Source organism: Gallinula chloropus, assembly GCF_964237585.1.
Source record: "Gallinula chloropus genome assembly, chromosome: 5".
Lineage (NCBI taxonomy): Eukaryota > Metazoa > Chordata > Aves > Gruiformes > Rallidae > Gallinula > Gallinula chloropus.
Window position 1 is genome coordinate 61,065,687 of NC_140090.1, and position 18,278 is coordinate 61,083,964.

The 18,278-nt window shown below is 44.9% G+C and overlaps 1 protein-coding gene across 2 annotated transcripts in view; it reads right to left on the reverse strand.

Moving 5' to 3' along the window:
- PAX2 (paired box 2) overlaps positions 1–18,278 on the reverse strand; it is a gene marked incomplete at its 3' end in the record, with an annotated part of 83,466 nt that overhangs the window by 39,351 nt on the left and 25,837 nt on the right. For both annotated transcript variants that reach the window (XM_084264354.1, XM_084264355.1), the window contains exons 4-5: positions 10,113–10,198; positions 7,967–8,086 (exon numbers count right to left, since the gene is read on the reverse strand). In XM_084264354.1, coding sequence (XP_084120480.1) covers positions 7,967–8,086; positions 10,113–10,198 — 206 coding nt within the window. The remainder of the gene's footprint in view (positions 1–7,966; positions 8,087–10,112; positions 10,199–18,278) is intronic.

The window sequence follows — 18,278 nt, forward strand, 5'->3', positions numbered from 1 at the left end:
AATATTGCCTTTATGTCTCATTGTCATGCCACTTGACCCCAAAACAGTGTCATCCCTATCTCTCACTGGCACAGCAGCCTGGTCCACTGTAATACCAGTCTCACTGCCACATCACCAACAACCCTCTTAAAACACCATTTGCCTGTACATTGCAAGCTATTCCTGATCCCTTTTTTGATTTACTCTGTCATCCACTGTGCTTTAACCTGGGATCCTCCTGGATCCAGGCACCATGCTCAGTCTGACTCCTGTACTCTTTTCATCCATGAAAAAAATGTAACAGTCACCTCCCTGAACACAGTTGGAATCAGTGTGTAACTCATCTAGAGTGAGAAGGAAGATGCAGGGAGAGACAGGCACCAGCAAATCTAGAGAGCAGCCTCTGCACAGGTGGGCACGCAGAGCAGGCAGAGATGCTGGGAGGAGTTGTAGCTGTCTGACTGACTCCTGCTGACACCTGAACTGCAACAACCCCTCCCAGGAATGAGTAAAACAAGTGAAAGAAGATCTATCCACAGACTAAATACCCGTAAATAAGCAGTTGGACAAGCACACATCCACACCACTCGCACAAATAAACTTAGAGAAAAGCTCTACGCGTAAGACTCGCCAAACATAGCCAATAACATTTAAAGACACAAGAATGGAAACTGGGACACAAGGAGGTACTAGTGCATGTGCATGTCAATTAAATGTAATTTCTGAATAAACAGGTAACTTACAAAAATGTACATACACTAACTAAACAAAAACCTCAAACTCAAAGGAATTTCCTTAAATTCACATATACAAAATTAAATCATGTAAACAAATACAAACTATTTACATAAATAACCTTCACACAGTCAAGAACAACCAATATATATATATATACACAACATACACACAAATATATAACCCCAATGCAAATACACATCTGTACAAACTATATACAGAAGTGCACAGCACTATCAGGCTACATATTGATATCCAGCAACCACAAAGATACAGTGATTCTCCAAGTATGTAACAACACATACGCACAGAATATACATACAAATATACAACATTCACATATATGCTCAAAATGTGAATACAAATACCTGGCATTCACAGAAATACATAGCACTAATGCTGAGCCATACATGCCCAGATATCCATATCATCCACAGTATGCATAGTCCTACTAGGCAATATTACACACAGCTTAGCATAAACATTTTCCAGATCTCCATAGGCATGCACAAAAATATGGGTCCAACCTGCCACTCACCCCAGTACATAAGCACAGATAAGTAGAAACCAGTAATCCTAACACAGAAGTACAAAACCCAAACAGGCATGCATTCCTAGACACAAATACACAAGCAGAGACGGACACAAATACAGCTGAAGCCAGACCAGCTTGTCTTCAGATAGTACCAAACCCTGCCAAACTAAGGAGCACTGTAAGCTTTTGAAGCAGAGCATTCTGTCCAAACTGCTTTCTGTGATGTAAGCTTTTAACTCTCCCTTACCTGAAGTCTTCCTGAGTGATGCATACCCCCCAAACCCTCAGGGTGTGTGCACACAAACACATATACATACTGTCTCTCTCGCTTTCAGACTGATCTCCAGATTTGTGGTGCAGCAGCCCACATTTCTGACAGTGCTGTGCTGCTTATTCAATGCCCTCTCCTTTATCCAGTTTCCCCCTCCTCTCTTTTTCCCACGGAAACTCTCCCTTTTCTGACCATCCTCCTGCAGTTCGTTTAGAGAGGTGCCAGATCAGTAGCAGGCACATTTCTTAGGTCCTCCCAGGAGTCTCACCAGCCAAAGACCCTCAGGAAGGAGAGGTGGGTGGCTGCTGAGAATAAACTCCCTTTTCAATTTACATTTTCATCTAGAATGGAAAGGAGCATTACCTACACTTGTGTGTATAGACCAAACAAGCCCAGATGTCCCCTGCGACACCACTGTTTGCAGTGATACACCACGGCTGCGAGCTGATAGCCACAGGAAACTCAGCCGCACTGCATGAAACAACACAGTCCCAGGGAAGGTAGCAGGGTGACACTGTCAGACTGTGAAACACTGCGGGAACTGCTCACCCCATGTGCACAGCCATAAATGGCTGGGTGCGTGCCCCACAACGGGGTGTGATGGTAGGAACATGGGGTTAGCACCCGAGGCAATGTAACTGCGTGTGTCTCCCAAGTCATTAAGACTATTGCTGACCTGCAATAAAGCAATCATATAGAATAATGCAAACATCAAGTGTGGTGACAAGAAATCACAGCACGAAACAATGCAGCCACGCCACAGACAGTGCTGCTGCTGTGTCACCTGCGGGGGTACAAACACACTCCGATGTCTTCAACAACACAACGGTTTTGCGAGAACAGAAACACATCTAATGTGCCCAGAGATGAACATACATCAGGTGCCACGGTACAGTCAAGGGGAATGACTCATACATACTCTTTGCAAACGTATGCACACAGCGTAAGAAAACTAATGTATTTCCCTACAGGACAGTCAAGAGCTAGACCTCTCTGCACTAGTACAACTACAGAACTGGCAAAACGTCATCATCCTGCAGATGACAGCATAAGCACACTGTATGTCCTGAAACAACCCCAGTATGCTGTGGAACAATACAGTCATACTTCAAGAGAACACAGAATTTCAACAAGGCACTGCAGTGATATAGCTGTATTGACTTCACTCTCGTGGCCAGGTGACAGTCTGTTGTCAGCCACCGCATTACATCAGCTGCAGTAAGAACTGTATGGATTTCAACAACAGTGCAATACAGCCTGCAACGGGCTACTGACAGTTACAACATTGAAACAACCTTACTATATGCAGTGATGCAGGCATACCACCAGAAACAACTCACAGCCGTGTCTGTGAAAAGTGTAACGGCTGAGTGTGATGGGGCAGCATAACAAGCAGCGATACAGTTAATCTCATCATTAGTGTCGCAAACCCACAACCTGTAGTGATTCAGTTACAACACGATAACCACAGCCACACTGTCTGCCAACGCATATCGATGCCACTGACAGTAACACAAAGTCACTCAAAACATCACAATCCCATCTCCCAAATAATATTGTTGTTGCTACTCTGAATGACACAAACAGGATCATGCTTGCAGTGACACATTCAGCTGTATATCTGTTCAAAATCTCAGACCTTCTTAAACTCATTACACATCTCCCTGTGATACTTCCACCTAAATAATTTAGTTCAAAATTTTCATCAGGACAGTCTATGTCCTGAGGCAGTGTCTAAAAAACACTTTTCAGGACTGGAACTGTTGCAGATTCCCTGCCTCACACTCCACCTGAAGGAGGCATTGCTACTTTGCCAGCAGGAAAATGAGATCATGCCCAGGTGGGAAAATCCCAGGCCCTGTCAAAACCCTGCCCTGCGGAGTCCTCCCATTTGGAGTGAGGGAAGAGGAAATCACCTGTAACAGAAGTGATGCTTCTCAGTAGATGGTGTCATGGTAACAACACTCAGAAAATAATGTGTGCAGCAGCAAAGAGAAGTGCAGTAATACTGCCCAGTGCAAATGCCCCTAGTAGTAGGGACGGGTCCCTGCCCTACACAGCTCAGCCCCGTTTTGAAGAGTACAGTGAACCACCTGCACTGATACAGCTAACAGTCTTCAGAAAACAGCACTGGATCTGTTGAAATGTTGGTGACCCTTTACTGTCCCGCACTGACACAGCCCTGCATCACTTGCTTCCATGTAAATCACCTTAATCATCACAATAACAGGTGAAGAAAGGAAAGGAGGAACTTCTGCCTTCTCAGGTTTGCTCCCCCACCTCTGCTGGGGATTCCTTTATGGCAAACAGCCTGAGTATTATTGCCATTTACAGTAGCAATCACCCGGTCCCCTCCTCTCCCACAAACCCACTGCTGATATTAGCACTGATCACACTAACAAGCTTGTAGGTTTTATTACTACTGATACTAATAATACTGGACACATTACGTCTGCTCCCGCCAATAACAGGCTGCAGATATGATCCCTGCTAATGCTAATAATACTGGGGGATATTATCTCTGCCATTGTCGGCACTGCAGATATTATTGCCAGTAATGCTGTCAAATACTACAGATATTGTCAGGGACCAAGATTAATAATGCTGAGATTGTTACAGCACCAGCCTCACTGGAACACGAATCCCAAATGAGAATTTGGGTCTGTAAAGGAAGTCTGTTTGTGGCCTGCTATGGAAAGAACTGGTTTTAATAACAGTGTTTTTGCAAAGATCTCAAAAGTTTCACCCAGATGGAGATGCTATGGTATGCAGGGAAGAGTTTAAAATATTGTTTTCATATTATCTACTCATCTATCTATTATCTATCTATCTGTCTATCTGTCTTTCCCTTTCTTCCCATCTCTCCCTTTTTATGCAGTGCTCAAGACTACAGTATGATACTCATTTTTTGTTACTGCTTCTGGGTCACCCCAATTCTCATTCTTTTAGCTATCAATTGGGGATTAAGGAACAACAGAAATATTTCCATATTATTTTCTCCCTTTATCCTTCTGTACTTCTTATTGCTGCTCCTTAGTCTGACAATGACTCTGCTGAGCTCACAGCATGAAGAGCCAGGGATTCCTGTTTCCTGCTGCAGCTTGATACCACAAGACTCAGAGTGGTCTTGGAAAAGTGATTACATGCTGCAGGGCCACTTCTGCCTCTGGAAGATGGTGGGTATAAGTGGTGGGGAAGGTCAGAGGGAAATTACAGTAACATTGGCTGTGCCCGTAGGCTGCAAGAAACGCACACGGTTTCACACAAGTGGTGTGAAACTTTTTGTAGTCACATTATTTTTAAAAATCAGAACAGACCAACTTTCTGCTTTGCCTAACCTGTCACTGAAGTCAGAGGTTTCACAATCACTGGTCAAAAACTGAAACAAAAGGAATGCAGGGTCTTAACAAGGCAAATGCTGACCATTGTTCCCAGGCTCTCACCTGAGGAGGACACACCAAATTTTGAGGCATGGCCTGTGATCTGACAGTTCCTTGTTGTGACTATTGGACACTCAGCTATCTCCCTGCTAGCTCTCTGTCTGTGCCATAGTCTTCCTAGAACACCCTTGAGTTGCAACCAGCACATTTGGTAGGTTGGGATTTCCCATCTTACCTCTAACTCCCTGTGAGGGACACACCTGGCTGTCAGCGTCCATTGCTAAGCCCACCTCATGCATCTGTCTGGCTCCTTCTGTCCAACACAGGAGTTCTGCTACATCATCTTGACACGTAATTATCTTTCCTCTTCTTAATCATCTGTGCTACTGTCTAATGTAGGCACCAGCTGCAGCAAGGAGGACCTGGGGGAGGGGGTGTGCTCGGATAGAGTCTCCTCTGTCTTTCTCCTACCCTCTTCCGCCCAGTCATCACAGAGGTTGCTAACAAGACTTTCAGAACTGGGGATTCAGGAACAGCCTGGTACTTCCCCTCTTTCTGCTCAACTGCATTCCTCACAGAGGAATCCTTGCAGCAGAGCTGGTCCAACAGAACAGAAAGAGACCAGTGCAGTTTCTTCTGCCTCCTTTAGGGAAGAGCCACCCCCAAAATGTATAGAAAGTAGATGCACATTGGGAGCTCACAGGGGATTTTCAGTGTAAAAATAAACCCTGCAGTTAAGAAACTGCAACAAAACAGCATTCTCTGGGAAATACTGGGAAGGTGTATACACCCAACTTGAGCATGAAAGGCGTATCTACTCAGGGTTTCTTGCCTGGCTTTCCTACTGCCTCTCATCTCAGCTAGCAACAATCAGAGCCTTGAGAGCTACCAGGGAGATTTCCTAGGTGTGAATGCAGGTCACTGGCTGTGCAAAACCTCCCCTTGGGCCCTTCTAGCTTTAGGGCCCAGCCCTCTTTGAGCCAGTGTGAGTCCAGGTAACTCAACTCTTGGCTAGTGGTGTTCAGCAGCTGGCAGGGAGTCCCATGCAAGCTTTCTCTGGGACAGGAGCACAATGTCTCCCTGCAGCAGTTATCTGGGACAGCAGTATGAAGGGTGTTCTCTAAGACAGTTGCAGCTGTGTCATGTATCTGTTACCCAAAACTCTGAGAGCTAAAAAGACAAGGAACATCTCCAGGATTGTCTGGTACCTTTGTGATTCCTAGACTCTTGGCTAACAGCAGATAGTTGTAGAGTGTTGCTTGGCCTTCATATCTGGCATAAATTAAGGACAGACATAGAGAGTTGTTCTTACAGTCAATATATCATTGTGAAGTGTCACAGTCTTACACTGCTAGGTTGTTTCTGTGTTTAATCGTACTAGTCAAAGAAAGCCCAGGTTCTGAGGCTGGAAGTGACCATGTGGTTTCATCTAAAGTGGGATGATCTTTCCAGGTATTTGGAAAGAATAGCTGCTAGAGCTGGATTGAACTGCTTCATTTCCAAATGAGGTATGGAAGCACCATGTTGAGACCGGGTGATCATCACACAGGACTGTATGAGCACAGGCGTTCACAAAACCCCCAAATAACTGCACAACTATTCGAGAAACTTGTCACTCAGTTTGAAATGTCACCATTTCCTGTATATGTAATGGTGTGAAACACTGGAGGGGTCTGCAATGTTTGCAATCTCTTATTCCTGACATTTTTTTGACTTTGAGGCATTGACTCAGCCCTTCAATTGCTACATGTTTCTCTTAGCTGGGCCCTACTGCCATCTAGCTGGGAAATGGATCTTCCTCTGGGGCCTGATCCAATTTCCAATGACATCAGCAAATATCTTCCCATTTGCTTTAACAAGATCTGAATTGGGTCCTTGCATCTAGTTTTACTTTGTATTAGGGAGAAAGGAGTCATGATGACTGGGGGTTTTTCTCTTGGGATTACTGTGGGCTTTGGACCGAACACTTACAGATATGAACTTCACCAGAACCAATACTGAGAAAATTATTAGCAAGACCCCAAAACACAGCATCTCTTTCAGGAGAGTTTTCTCTTTGCACCATGTATCACAGAGAACCCTCATGTTCTCTTGCACCACTCTGCCTTGGGGTTAGAGCACATGCAACACACTGAGCCACCCGTTCTGCTAAGAGGATCCCCCCATGCAACAGGCAACAGTGGAAAACAACATACTGAAGGCAAGGCTGCACCGAACAAGCTGGTCAGGCACTACTCTTAGAGAAGTTCACTTCCTAGCCCTCGACATCTGAATGCATCAAATTAAAAGAGCAAGATTTAAGTAAAAAAAAGTTTACAAAGCCACCATAAGAGCATGAAGACCTTACCCACCCCACCTGACTCTATCTAGACCTGAGGCTCCAACTTTTGGCTCATTTCAGGATTCACTTTGCCCTGAGTCCTTCTCAGCAGATAGGAAGGAAAAGGAGATAGCTTAATCCTCATTCCTTAAACCCTAGTGAAAGGCTTAGATAACAACCTTGGGGCCACAGTACTCAGAAGACCTCCTGTTCTGCTTTCAGGCTGTTGCAAGCACGGCAGTTCTGCTGTGGTAGATGCTACCCATTGAAAATTGGTCCCTTACAATCACCCACTAATGTAGCTCATGGCACGTCACAGTGCAGGAACTTGTTTGCAAGGGGAATGAAAGGTAACTCCCACATTGCTGGTGCTTCTCTGAGATGGCATTTCGTTTGAAAACGATTGAGTTGGGGAAACCATGTTTACCCGCAGTTCAGAGTCCGGGCACCTGCTGGCACCTGGGGAGTTCAGTTCCAGCCATTTCCAGCAGTGAATGAACTTGGGATCAGCTCCAGCAATGGAGACGGCTCTCTGCCTGCTGAGCAGATGTCTGGAGACGCAGCCTGTCATGAAAGGGCCTCGGAAGAAGAGTATTCCAAGCCAGCAGGGCAGTGGCGGGGAACTGGTCTCTGTTGCTAAAACTGATCTAGCCCCTGGAGCAGCTGCAAACCTTGGCCTGAAATTGGAGCCTGTACATGGGGACAAAGAATATAAAAGGGAGGATGAGCTTCTCCCCTCCCCCTACCTTCATCACGTTTCCTCTTCTCGCCATTCGACCGAGGAATCCCCAGGATCCCGTTAATGGAGTAAGAGCCCACTGGATCATTGGAGGCACTGGAGACGGGAGGGGATGCTGTGCTGGGCACTGGACAAAAGGAAAAGGGAAAAAGGGCCATGAGGAGAGCAGCACAGCACTCGGGGTTCCCCAGCTGAAAGCTATGCATGCCACCAGTCTCATACGAAAGCCTGAGCACTGAGGAGACTCCCAGTCCGCCATACTGAAGGACGCATACTCGTTCTACTGCTAATATTGCTGCATCCCAGATTTGCCAGTCCATTCCTACACCATAGCTCCACAGCCTTCTAGTACAGGGCCATTAATAACAAGCAAGTGTATTCTATCAAGAGGCTATACCTTGTTATATCCCAGTTCAGACAGGGCTTCCCAGTGCATGCGCTGGTAACTGAATGCAGTGCTGCATAGGCCATGTTCTCTTCTGACTTGCAATTCCATCTGTATTTTACCAGATCGTTTCCTCTCAGCACATTTCCACCAAAAGTGCATATGCTCTGTCTTAGCTAGACCAGCTTCTTAGATGGCCACCCAAAACGCTCATTGAAAAGTTACCTTCTTAGCATAGGTTAGAAGCACTTAAGTGTTGAGCCAATAAATTCAATTCCCTACTAGAACAAAGGGGGAGTTGGTGAGACTACAACCCAGATTAAGAAAAATCTAGTGTCTTCCTTTTGCACTGACCAATGTCAACAAGTAGACTCCTCCTGCTATTCAGGGCTGTCCAAGAGTTTCCAGTGTATCGGAAATAACAAGTCATCCAGATTAGAAGTGATCACTTCATGATAATCAGGGCTTTAGACTATTGAACAAGAGATCTATGCATCCAGCAGGCATGCCCAACATGTCCCAGTACTGGGGAGAATATCCCAGTTCTCTTATAGACCACTACCCATCATTGACCTGAAGCAATCAGTACCTCCAATACAGGCCTTCCAGGATGGAGCAGAACCCATCATCACTATCCGATGTAGCCCCACACTTCCAGTACATCCCAAAGCAGTGAGAGAGTCCAGTAGCAGCACTCACAGTCACTACACCAGTTCAGCCAATGCATTCCCTAGCCACTGCACTTTTCCAAGAAGGAATAAAATCTGCTAACTCCATCTGTTGTGGTCAGTGATTCCCAGTCCAGTGAGCAAGTCCAGACTAAAAGGGCATCCAGAAATACTCTTCCATACTGGCCCATTAATTCCATTATGCTTCTGAACACCCTTTATGCACGGGTTTATACCTGCCAGCTCTGTCCCATGTAGACTAGCACTTTCCAATAAATCCTTGTGAGGCAGCTGATTCTCAGTAACCAACAATACCCAAGACAGTGTCTCGGTCACAAATAAGACACTGTGTTTCCCAGTATCCCAGAATACTGCATGTTTTTCCATGCTCTGAATTGTTATTGGATAAAGCTATGCTAGCAACTGCAGACCATGGAGCCCAGAGAGGCATCAGTGAAAAGTACCTCAACGCACACCTAGCACAGTACCTTTAAACACAACAGACATGGAGACATTCGGCCACTTTATTACAGCCTCCATCTTCTGCTCACCTCAAGAAACCCATCATCCCCAGCAGAGAACACGTTTTCTCAGTGATATACACCAATGGGATACCTGACTGCAGCACTAGAACAATGAAGAACTCAGTTGTGAAGCATCAGGAATATCTTTACCCTGGTCTGTGTATTACTAGCTCTGAGAAATGGACCAGTTCCAGCAAAGGGAAAGAAGAAAAATTGGGAGAAAGATGAGAAAAGAGTCAGAGTAGGAAGACAAAAAGGTGAAGACTGGTGCTTAGACAGGATAGCGGTAAATACTTTTCTCTAGGGAGGCAAAGGAGAGAGCGTGAACGTGAAATGGATGTTAAGGCAGAATCACTTTGGGCAAAACCCATGTTTTTCTGCCATGATTCTCTTCTCTGCAATGCAATGAGGGAAACAAAAAACAGAAATCTCTGATTTCCATTGAGATTTCTTTCCCCCCACCCCCTCCTCCTTTTTGCTCTGCCTAGCATCTGCTTGTCAGACATTGTTCCCTCAACTAAGCTTCATCCTGATTTCCACTTGTCTTGTCACCACCCCTCATGCCAGTCTTCTTACCGATAGTATGTCCTGGTGCAGTCACACCTGTCCCACTCCCATCTGGCGTTGGGTGAAAAGGTTGTTGAACTTTGGTTCTGATGATCCTGGAAAAGAGGAAAAACACGTTCAGAACTCCACTGCAACTTCTCTGTGCCTTTGCATACCCATGATCCAGCTGAAGCCTCATCTGTGCTCTGGGTGCAACAGAGTGGCTTCATTTGCCACCTTATGATCCTGATTCTACTGTTTTAATGGTCCAGCTCACAGAGAATTGTCCTTGCTCTGTTCTGTCGTCTTCTCCCCAAATTTGGGTAGTCCTGCATAAGCGTGGTACTCAATGAACGAGCTAGCATCTCCTGCCTGTTAACAACTGCATTATCATTTCTCATCTGATCTGCCAGTGTGACCATAAGGAAGTCTTTTCAGCTAATAGAGCCACTTCTGGATTTACAAATGGTGTAGGTTTAATTTTGTTGTGTACCTAAAAAATACCTTTCTGGCACAGAATTGAATGCTTTGAATTGATGCTTGCCCAAAGACCTTACCCTTCATAGATGAGAAGGTAGGAGCACAAGGCATCTGTAGGAAGTACTGATACCTCACCAGAAGAAAAAACTTCCAGCAAAAAAGGCAAAAATTGGTGTTCATTTGTGAATGACTACAGTATGGGAATGCAACAAGATGACTCAATGAATGCCACAAAGCTCATATGCAGCTCAGAATGAAAATAAACTGAACTGTAATTGTCAGTGCTCCATTTCTTGTTACATGAAATCTTTCACCTCTAGGTCACTGTTTTAAATCCAGCTGAGGTCAGTGGTGAAAGAAAATCACTATCACCTAGTACCTGCCTGGCAGGATCCCTGCCTACTGGTAGGTGCTGGGTATCTGTGACTCAGGAACAACTGCTTCACCAAGGAACTTAGCAAATAAGCCATGATCTGTAGAGGCTATGGAGACCCAATTCCTTTCTGGATTAAAATGAGCCTCTCCAACTAGTGTGAAGGCTGTGGATGACCTTTAGTCTGAGTTTCTGGAACTCTCAACCCTGCATTATATTAGCTTTAACTTCTCCCCAAAAATCTCTCCAGAAAGTGAAAGCTAATAGCACATCCACCCTGCCTACCTGTGAGCTTCCCTTAAAGATTCCTTCTAAAGAATAAGCTGGTAAATGAGTGGCTAGTGAGAGATATGGCATAGAGGTGTCCCTGCCCATGGCAGGGGGGTAGGAACTTGATGATCTTTAATGTCCCTTCCAACCCTAACCATTCTATGATCCTATGGCATGGATAGAGGTAGGCAGAGATGTTGAGAGGGCATTTTTTGAAAAATCACAACTCCTGACAGTGAAACTTTCCATGGAAAAGAAAGGTATTTCAGAGTATATCACCTCAGCATATTAGGAAACTGATACACACATGAAGAAGCCTGGGCAGTAGCCAGAGTGGTAGAGAGGCTGCCTGGAATACAGCTGGAGGCAGGGAATATGAAGATTCGAGCTGGGGATGAAGATCCAGATCATCACCCTGTATGGGTCAGTGGTACCAGGCACCCTGATCTATAGCTTCTGAGGTGTCTGAGGGCCTCAGGGCCAGATTCTGAAGTCATGCTGATTTGCACTAGCTGAGGAGCTGATCTGAGAAGTCTGTGCTAGGGCAAATAATGTAACTTTTTTCTTCTTTTCTGTTGTTTTTTTTCTTTTCTCTTCTCTCACATTCCCCCTAAAGCCCCCTGAAGTGCCACTCTGGTTGTGTGAGTTTATTGATTTCCCCCAGCCCAGAGAAACAGAAAGAGGGGATGGGGTGCAGGCAAAGGGATGGAAATAGAAAGCTATAAATTATTTGTGACAGGAAAGCAATAGTGCCAGAGTGCTGAGCACAAGTCCCGTGTCACTATTAGATTCCTTTTAGCCTGATGACACTGTAAAAGAGGTTAAGTGTCTGATGGAATCGTACACCTTGGGGGCAGGGGCAGTCCAGGAGCAGAACAAGCCACAGAGAGCGGGTATATCAATTCTCCAGGCCAATAATATTCCCCTCATTGATCGCAACACAAAGTTCAAAAATCTCATTATAGCCAGGCAGACCTGGAACTTTTTAAAAATCAATAGAGTGATATAATGTATGTATACTTTGTATAAATGTATCTATCCATCCATCCATCTGTCTATCCAAAATCTGCCTGAGGGTGTCTAAGTTAACCTACACATTATACTGTGTTATGTTCTATTGTAGTGTAGCATAGTGAATGGATTAGAAGATTTCCCCTGCAGCCTTAGATGACATATTATAAAACGTCCTGTTAGCACTGTGGTGACATCAGACTGTTCCATTCATACTGAGATATGACATCAGATTCGCCATTTTTACTGGGAGGTGGCATCAGACAGCTCAGCTTCTACAGAGGGGAGCCATAAGATGCACTTAATTATACTGAGAGGGCCGATCAGGCTGTGCTGAATCATACTGCATGAAAATTGCAAAGTTTCAGCAAGCCATTTAGAGTAAAAACAGCCTGTGAAACGGTGGTGGTATAACAATGCCTGTCCGTAATGCTTTGAAACCTCAGGCAGGAGATGAAGAGGGAGGTGCAATTTCCTTCCCTGTTCAGTTCATGGTCTCTTGGCTGAGAATGCCAGTTAGTGCCAGTTGTGACTGTGTTTACTGAGATGTGTCCGTTAGGCACTGGAATGAGACTCACCAGCTCATTTCACCAAGTAGCCGTCAGCTGGTAATGATTTTCGGTCAGTACCAACCAGGGCCAGATTTCAGCTAGTGACCCAGAGGTGAAAGGCTCTGTTCAAAAATGTTCCTGTCCTAAGAATTAAACTAGTTTTATGTCAAGAGTAAGTATCTGGAAACAGTGAGCAAAGGGGAGCCATTCTTGTGCAACCTCCAGTGGCTTGGGTCAAGTAATTCTTGGCATCCAGTGCACAGCGCATCTAATGAGGTCTCAGGTAGAAGGCACTTCCTATGGCTCAAAGAAGAGGCAGGCCATGAAGAGGCTTTTCCCAGCACTGCTCCTCTGCCCTACAGTCACAACCAAACTCTAGTGTTGCAAGGGAAGAGGAGGAATTTCAGGACCCTAATGTTCCATACAGAACAGAGCAGTGCATCCCCCAGGTAGATTCATTGAGGGACAGTCATAAACAGGCAGAGAGAGAGCTAGGCATCACTGACGCTGCTTTAAAAGGCTTCAAGTGAGTCTGTCCTACACAAAGCCACCTAATGAAACAGCAGATGAAAGATGAACAGAGCTGACCTGGTCCTGTAGCAACAGATGCAGCATAATAATGCTGTCATTAAACTTCGGGATTGCTGAAAGCTTTTCACCCTTACTGGAGACTGAAATACACACTAAGCCAGCTCTGCTGCCTCAAACCTAGGATTTCCAGATTACTGCTGTGTAAGAGGGAGCAAAACCTTGATCACCTCTTGCAGCCTTTGACGGCTTGTTCTTGCCTATAGACACTGGAGAAAGATGAGCCTTTTTGCAGAACGCCTCCTTCCTTCCCAAAAGCAGAAGGGACACAAATCCTGGCACACCAGTCAGCAGTGCTGATTTCTTGAATGAAATGACAATATTTTCAAACCTCTTTCTTTTCTTCAGAGAAAACTGTCACTTTAAGCTAAATTCATCCTGCCTCTAATTCCATCACGGTCAGTGATTCCAATAAGAGCATTTGTGTTTAATTAGGGACATAAACCAGTATATACTGTAAAGGCCCATTTTTCATTTTTCTTGTAGGAGGTTTTTGCACAAGTTGTCTACTTTGAGTTTTGGATAATATACACAGATTTAATACATAACCTTCTGAAGTTTCAGCAACAGAACATTTATAGATCTTTGATTGCAGTAAAGCAGCTGAACTTTATTTCACGATCTGAATTTAATATGCTATATTATCTTAAGTAATGGCATATAATGTCATTACAGTACATAGTGTCATCCTGTGAATTATACATCCATTCCTGGAATTCATGAGTTGCCACAGTTGGCTTGAGGTAACTCTTTCTACAGTTAATACTGCATACTGCTTCCCCCTGAAACCAACTGCCTGTTTCCAAATGCCTTTGACTTTCTTAAATGTTCAGCATTTGATCATGAATTCCCACTGTTTGAATTCTGTTTTGTTATTTTCAGCAGTTTTAATGCAATTCCTTTTGCTGATTCTGAATACAGATGGACAGACAAAAATCCTCTCTCCTAGTAAGGCAGTTGTAATGAACTCTAATCAAATTTGGTCAAGAATGTAGCTAACACTAGAAGTTGATATTAGCTGAGCCATAGTCCTTTCTGAGAAGCAGAACTTTCTTTCATTCCTTGTAAATAAACAAGTAAAACATCACTTCTAAACACGTCCAGAAATTGTTTGCTAAAGAATGACAGTTCATAGGAAACATCCCTCGCTTCTCTGATGTTTGTATCCAAACTCTCTTATAGCCTGACATACTCTGTGGTTTCTCCTCTCTTACCATTGCTGGCATAGTCTTTAGACAGTATCTCAAATAAAAAAAAGTCATCTTAGAGTGATCAGAGAGAGATGAGGTAGGGCTCAATCATCTGGAGTCCCAATCTAGCAATTTTCTAGCCGTAGAAGAATGGAGTGAAGTTGCACTAAGGGAAAGAGTGATGTGTCCTGCTGCCCCGAGGAGACCCTGACAGATTTCAGAAAGCACTGGTATCCTCACTTGGGTCATACTCCTTTGTCATGGATTATTTTTCAGAGTGGAAGGACACACTCAGCAGAGCACCAAACTCCTTGTAATTGTTTTGGAGTATTCATATTTTAAATGCTCCATATTAGAAGCACATTACAAGACCCCAGGGTGTGCATTACTGGGCAATTAAAGCGGTTCTTGGAAGGCTAACATTGCGAAGCTTCAGCCTTTTTTCTGCAGTGTGTCCAAGGGAGGCTGTGATGGCCAAGGAACACACACCCTGCTGTGCTGCACTGCTTAATTAGCGCAGGGCTGCATTGCTGAGCCACGGGCTGTGCCGATGGTACAGACAAGGCAGCCTGCGGGGGACTTGGTGCAGGGCTAAGTGAGACAGCGATGCCTTCTCTGCATCAGATTGCTTCCTACACAAGGGCTCATGACCAGCCCAGTGATGCTGGCATCAAAGCACCCCAGAGGAAAAGAGGGAGAACATGGGATGGGAAGAGGCAGCTTTGGGCTCCCTGGTGACAGCCCCCATGGAACCAACAATATCCTACCTGCAGATTGGTGCTGCACAGTCAGAAAGAGCTTTGAATTGGGCTTTGGTTCACACAGAGTATTATGTTTCTGTGCATGGGTCGAGACACAGATGAATTCACAGTTAAGCAAAAGAAAGTCTTGTTTGCACAAAGTTCAGAATGCATAGCAAGTTTCATTGCATAGTGAGGAGAAAGAACCAAGGGATTTGGGGAGAGGAGGAAGGGAAGTAGAAAGTGTGATAGTTAGAGCCTAATCCGACTTAGGAAAAAGCTTCAGTTCCTTGCTCTGTCATGGACCTTTCATCAAGACTTTGGACAAATGGCATTTCTCTCTGTGCTCTGTTTCCTGCCTGAAGTGTGAAGATAGGAGCATTGCCGTGCCACCTGGGGCACAGTGAGGACAGCTGGAAGGAGGAGTGAAGGGCTCAGACTCTCTAATAACAGGGGCCAAGTAAGTGCTTCAGCGAGCTGTAGCACAGTATTGGCTTCGTTCCCCTGTTCGAAGCAGAAGTGCAATGTACCCTGCTGACAGTGGCTGTACAGGAAGAGAAGTAGGCAAAGGCAACAGGAGCTGTGTTCAGCTGCACAGGCTTTGGTGATCATGTTTGATTTTGCAGTAGCAGATGTGGATGGGAAGATCAGAGCTGCAGTTGCCCCCCAAAAGCCACAACATAATTTCCATTAGAGGAAGTGGGGGGTGAGGGTGGGAGGGGACAGTAGCTTCTACTGTTCTGAAAATCTACTGCAACACTTGCAACCCTCAGAACAACAGCTGACATTGGCAGAAGCAGCAGACTCAGCTTCCTTGCTAGCTGGCCTGAGGCTCCAGTGCTCCCTGCCAAGACAGCAGAATGCCTTCAAACTCTGCCATATCCAGGGGCCACAAGCAATATTCACACATTCAAACTCTCTCCTGTCATGAAAATTATATTTCCTTCTCCCTACCTTTTGGAAAGGGAGAGAGAAGAAGTGTGGACATGTACCACGTTGGTATATAAGCACAAGTATGACAGGAGGGAGGGAGAGAGATATAGATAGATAGATAGATAGATAGATAGATAGATAGATAGATAGATAGATAGATACATACATACATACATACATACATACATACATGCCTGAAGAGGGATTTACTACTTTCCTGAAGCTTCCAGACGGATGAGAGGTTGAAATGGAGGTGCCTTTTATGTCTCAAAACACAATCCCAGCCCTCCCTGAAAAGATTTGACTCCTTATCTGCTGTTAATCTGTGTATGTCCATCCACTTCATGGGAGCTACACTGACATCATGCCAAATACATGGGTAAAAGAAGTGCCACTTTGCTGCAGGTTAGAATGCTCACTCGAAACGCAAAAGACAGTCCAATCCTGCCTTTTCCTCTCAATGCATTTCTTGCCTGGACTCTGAGGAGAGACAGAATTCACAGCAGCAGTTTTACTATCTGAAGGGCTTAGAGAGGAGCTCGGATTTTTTTGTTGTTTTAAATCAGTGACCCATGATGACACCATATGGTTTTATTTCATTTAATTTGAGCAGAGCATTAACGTTCAGCTTCTAGCAGATCTCTGCCCATTCCAGTTCTGCTGTGCTACATGGTACAAGCTCAGATGTAAGGAAGAGGCATAGAAGGAAAGAAAGGCGAAGGCGCCTGCCTCCTGGGAGGGGGAAGATCTGCCAGGGAGGGGGTTGGCCTGCCAATTCATTCTGCTGAGCAGTAACGCGCAACTTCATGCCACTTGTACTGGTGAGGTTGACAGCGGTCAGCCCCATCTCTACAGATTGCTGAGGCTGACCTCCCAGAATAAATTGCTGTGTTAGGCTTTAAGAAACATTTTCCCATTCATCCAAGTGGATTTGTGTTCGGGTGCAAAACCCACCTGAGAAACAGAAGGTGTGCTTGAATGGTTGCTGTGTTCTGCAAGCGATGGCTACAGAGCCATCAGGACCTGGGCTGCCTGGCTTAAAGCTGCCTAAAGTATATCTACATGAGCTGCAGTCAAGCAGTGACTGCAGCATAGAAATGTCCTCAGGCAGGTGTTCCTAGTTTTATTACAGTCAGTTCACGTTTGGAAGGCTTTCTTTGCAGTCAGGAAAGCCGAAATTCATTAAAATCCAAACATCTAGAAGGTGTCATACGGTTTACAAAATATTGGAAGCAAGTTTGATCCGGGGTGTAGATGTTTGTTTGACATCCTGTGTTTCAGGTAAATCAAGGAAATCTTAATGGACAAAAGGGGCTCTGCTGGTCTTGAACATAGAAACACAGGCCTGTGAGGAACCACCTGGGTCATCAAGTCCTAATTCTGGTATCATAGGCAATGACAGAGGAGACGTTCAACTCACGTCCAACCTGGCAGCTACAGACCTACCACTACCCCTCAACAAAATCAAAATCTCTGCAAAAAAAAGACAAAAAAACTTCAAAAATGAGAAGCCAGGGTAAGAAAGCAGGAGACAAGCATTGCCAGTGGCTAGGTCCCTTTCACTAGCAAGAGATTTCTGCCATGAAGATGATTAGAAATTTTTGAGCTCTTAGGAATTAGTGATTTTCTCAGAGTATTGCTACACTGCAAAGATGGTTAAAAGCGACATCTCCTGTTATCTACGGGCTGGCCAGCTTGGGTCCTGCTAGCAGTGTTCCTGCAGTAGCATGGAGCTGGCGTAGCTGCCAGCACACGGGTGACTGCCGCGCAGCACGGGCCGGAGCTGTCAGAGCAGCAGCTGTGCCAGCAAGAGAGTTAAGAAGACCTACAGAAACACATGGGCTTGCCAAGGTTAAATATCTTAATCTGGAGCATGGGAACTTTTAATTGAAAGCTTTGCTTTGAGCCCATTTCCAGTTATTAAAATTCAGGAGTCTGTGCTGAATTCCTGGTGGACATCCATTTTGATTAACAGTAGACATGTGTGTACTAGGAAAGGAGTCTTGAACTGGGAGGAATCAGATAAATGTAGATAACATTCTCAACTCTCTTGCAAGTTA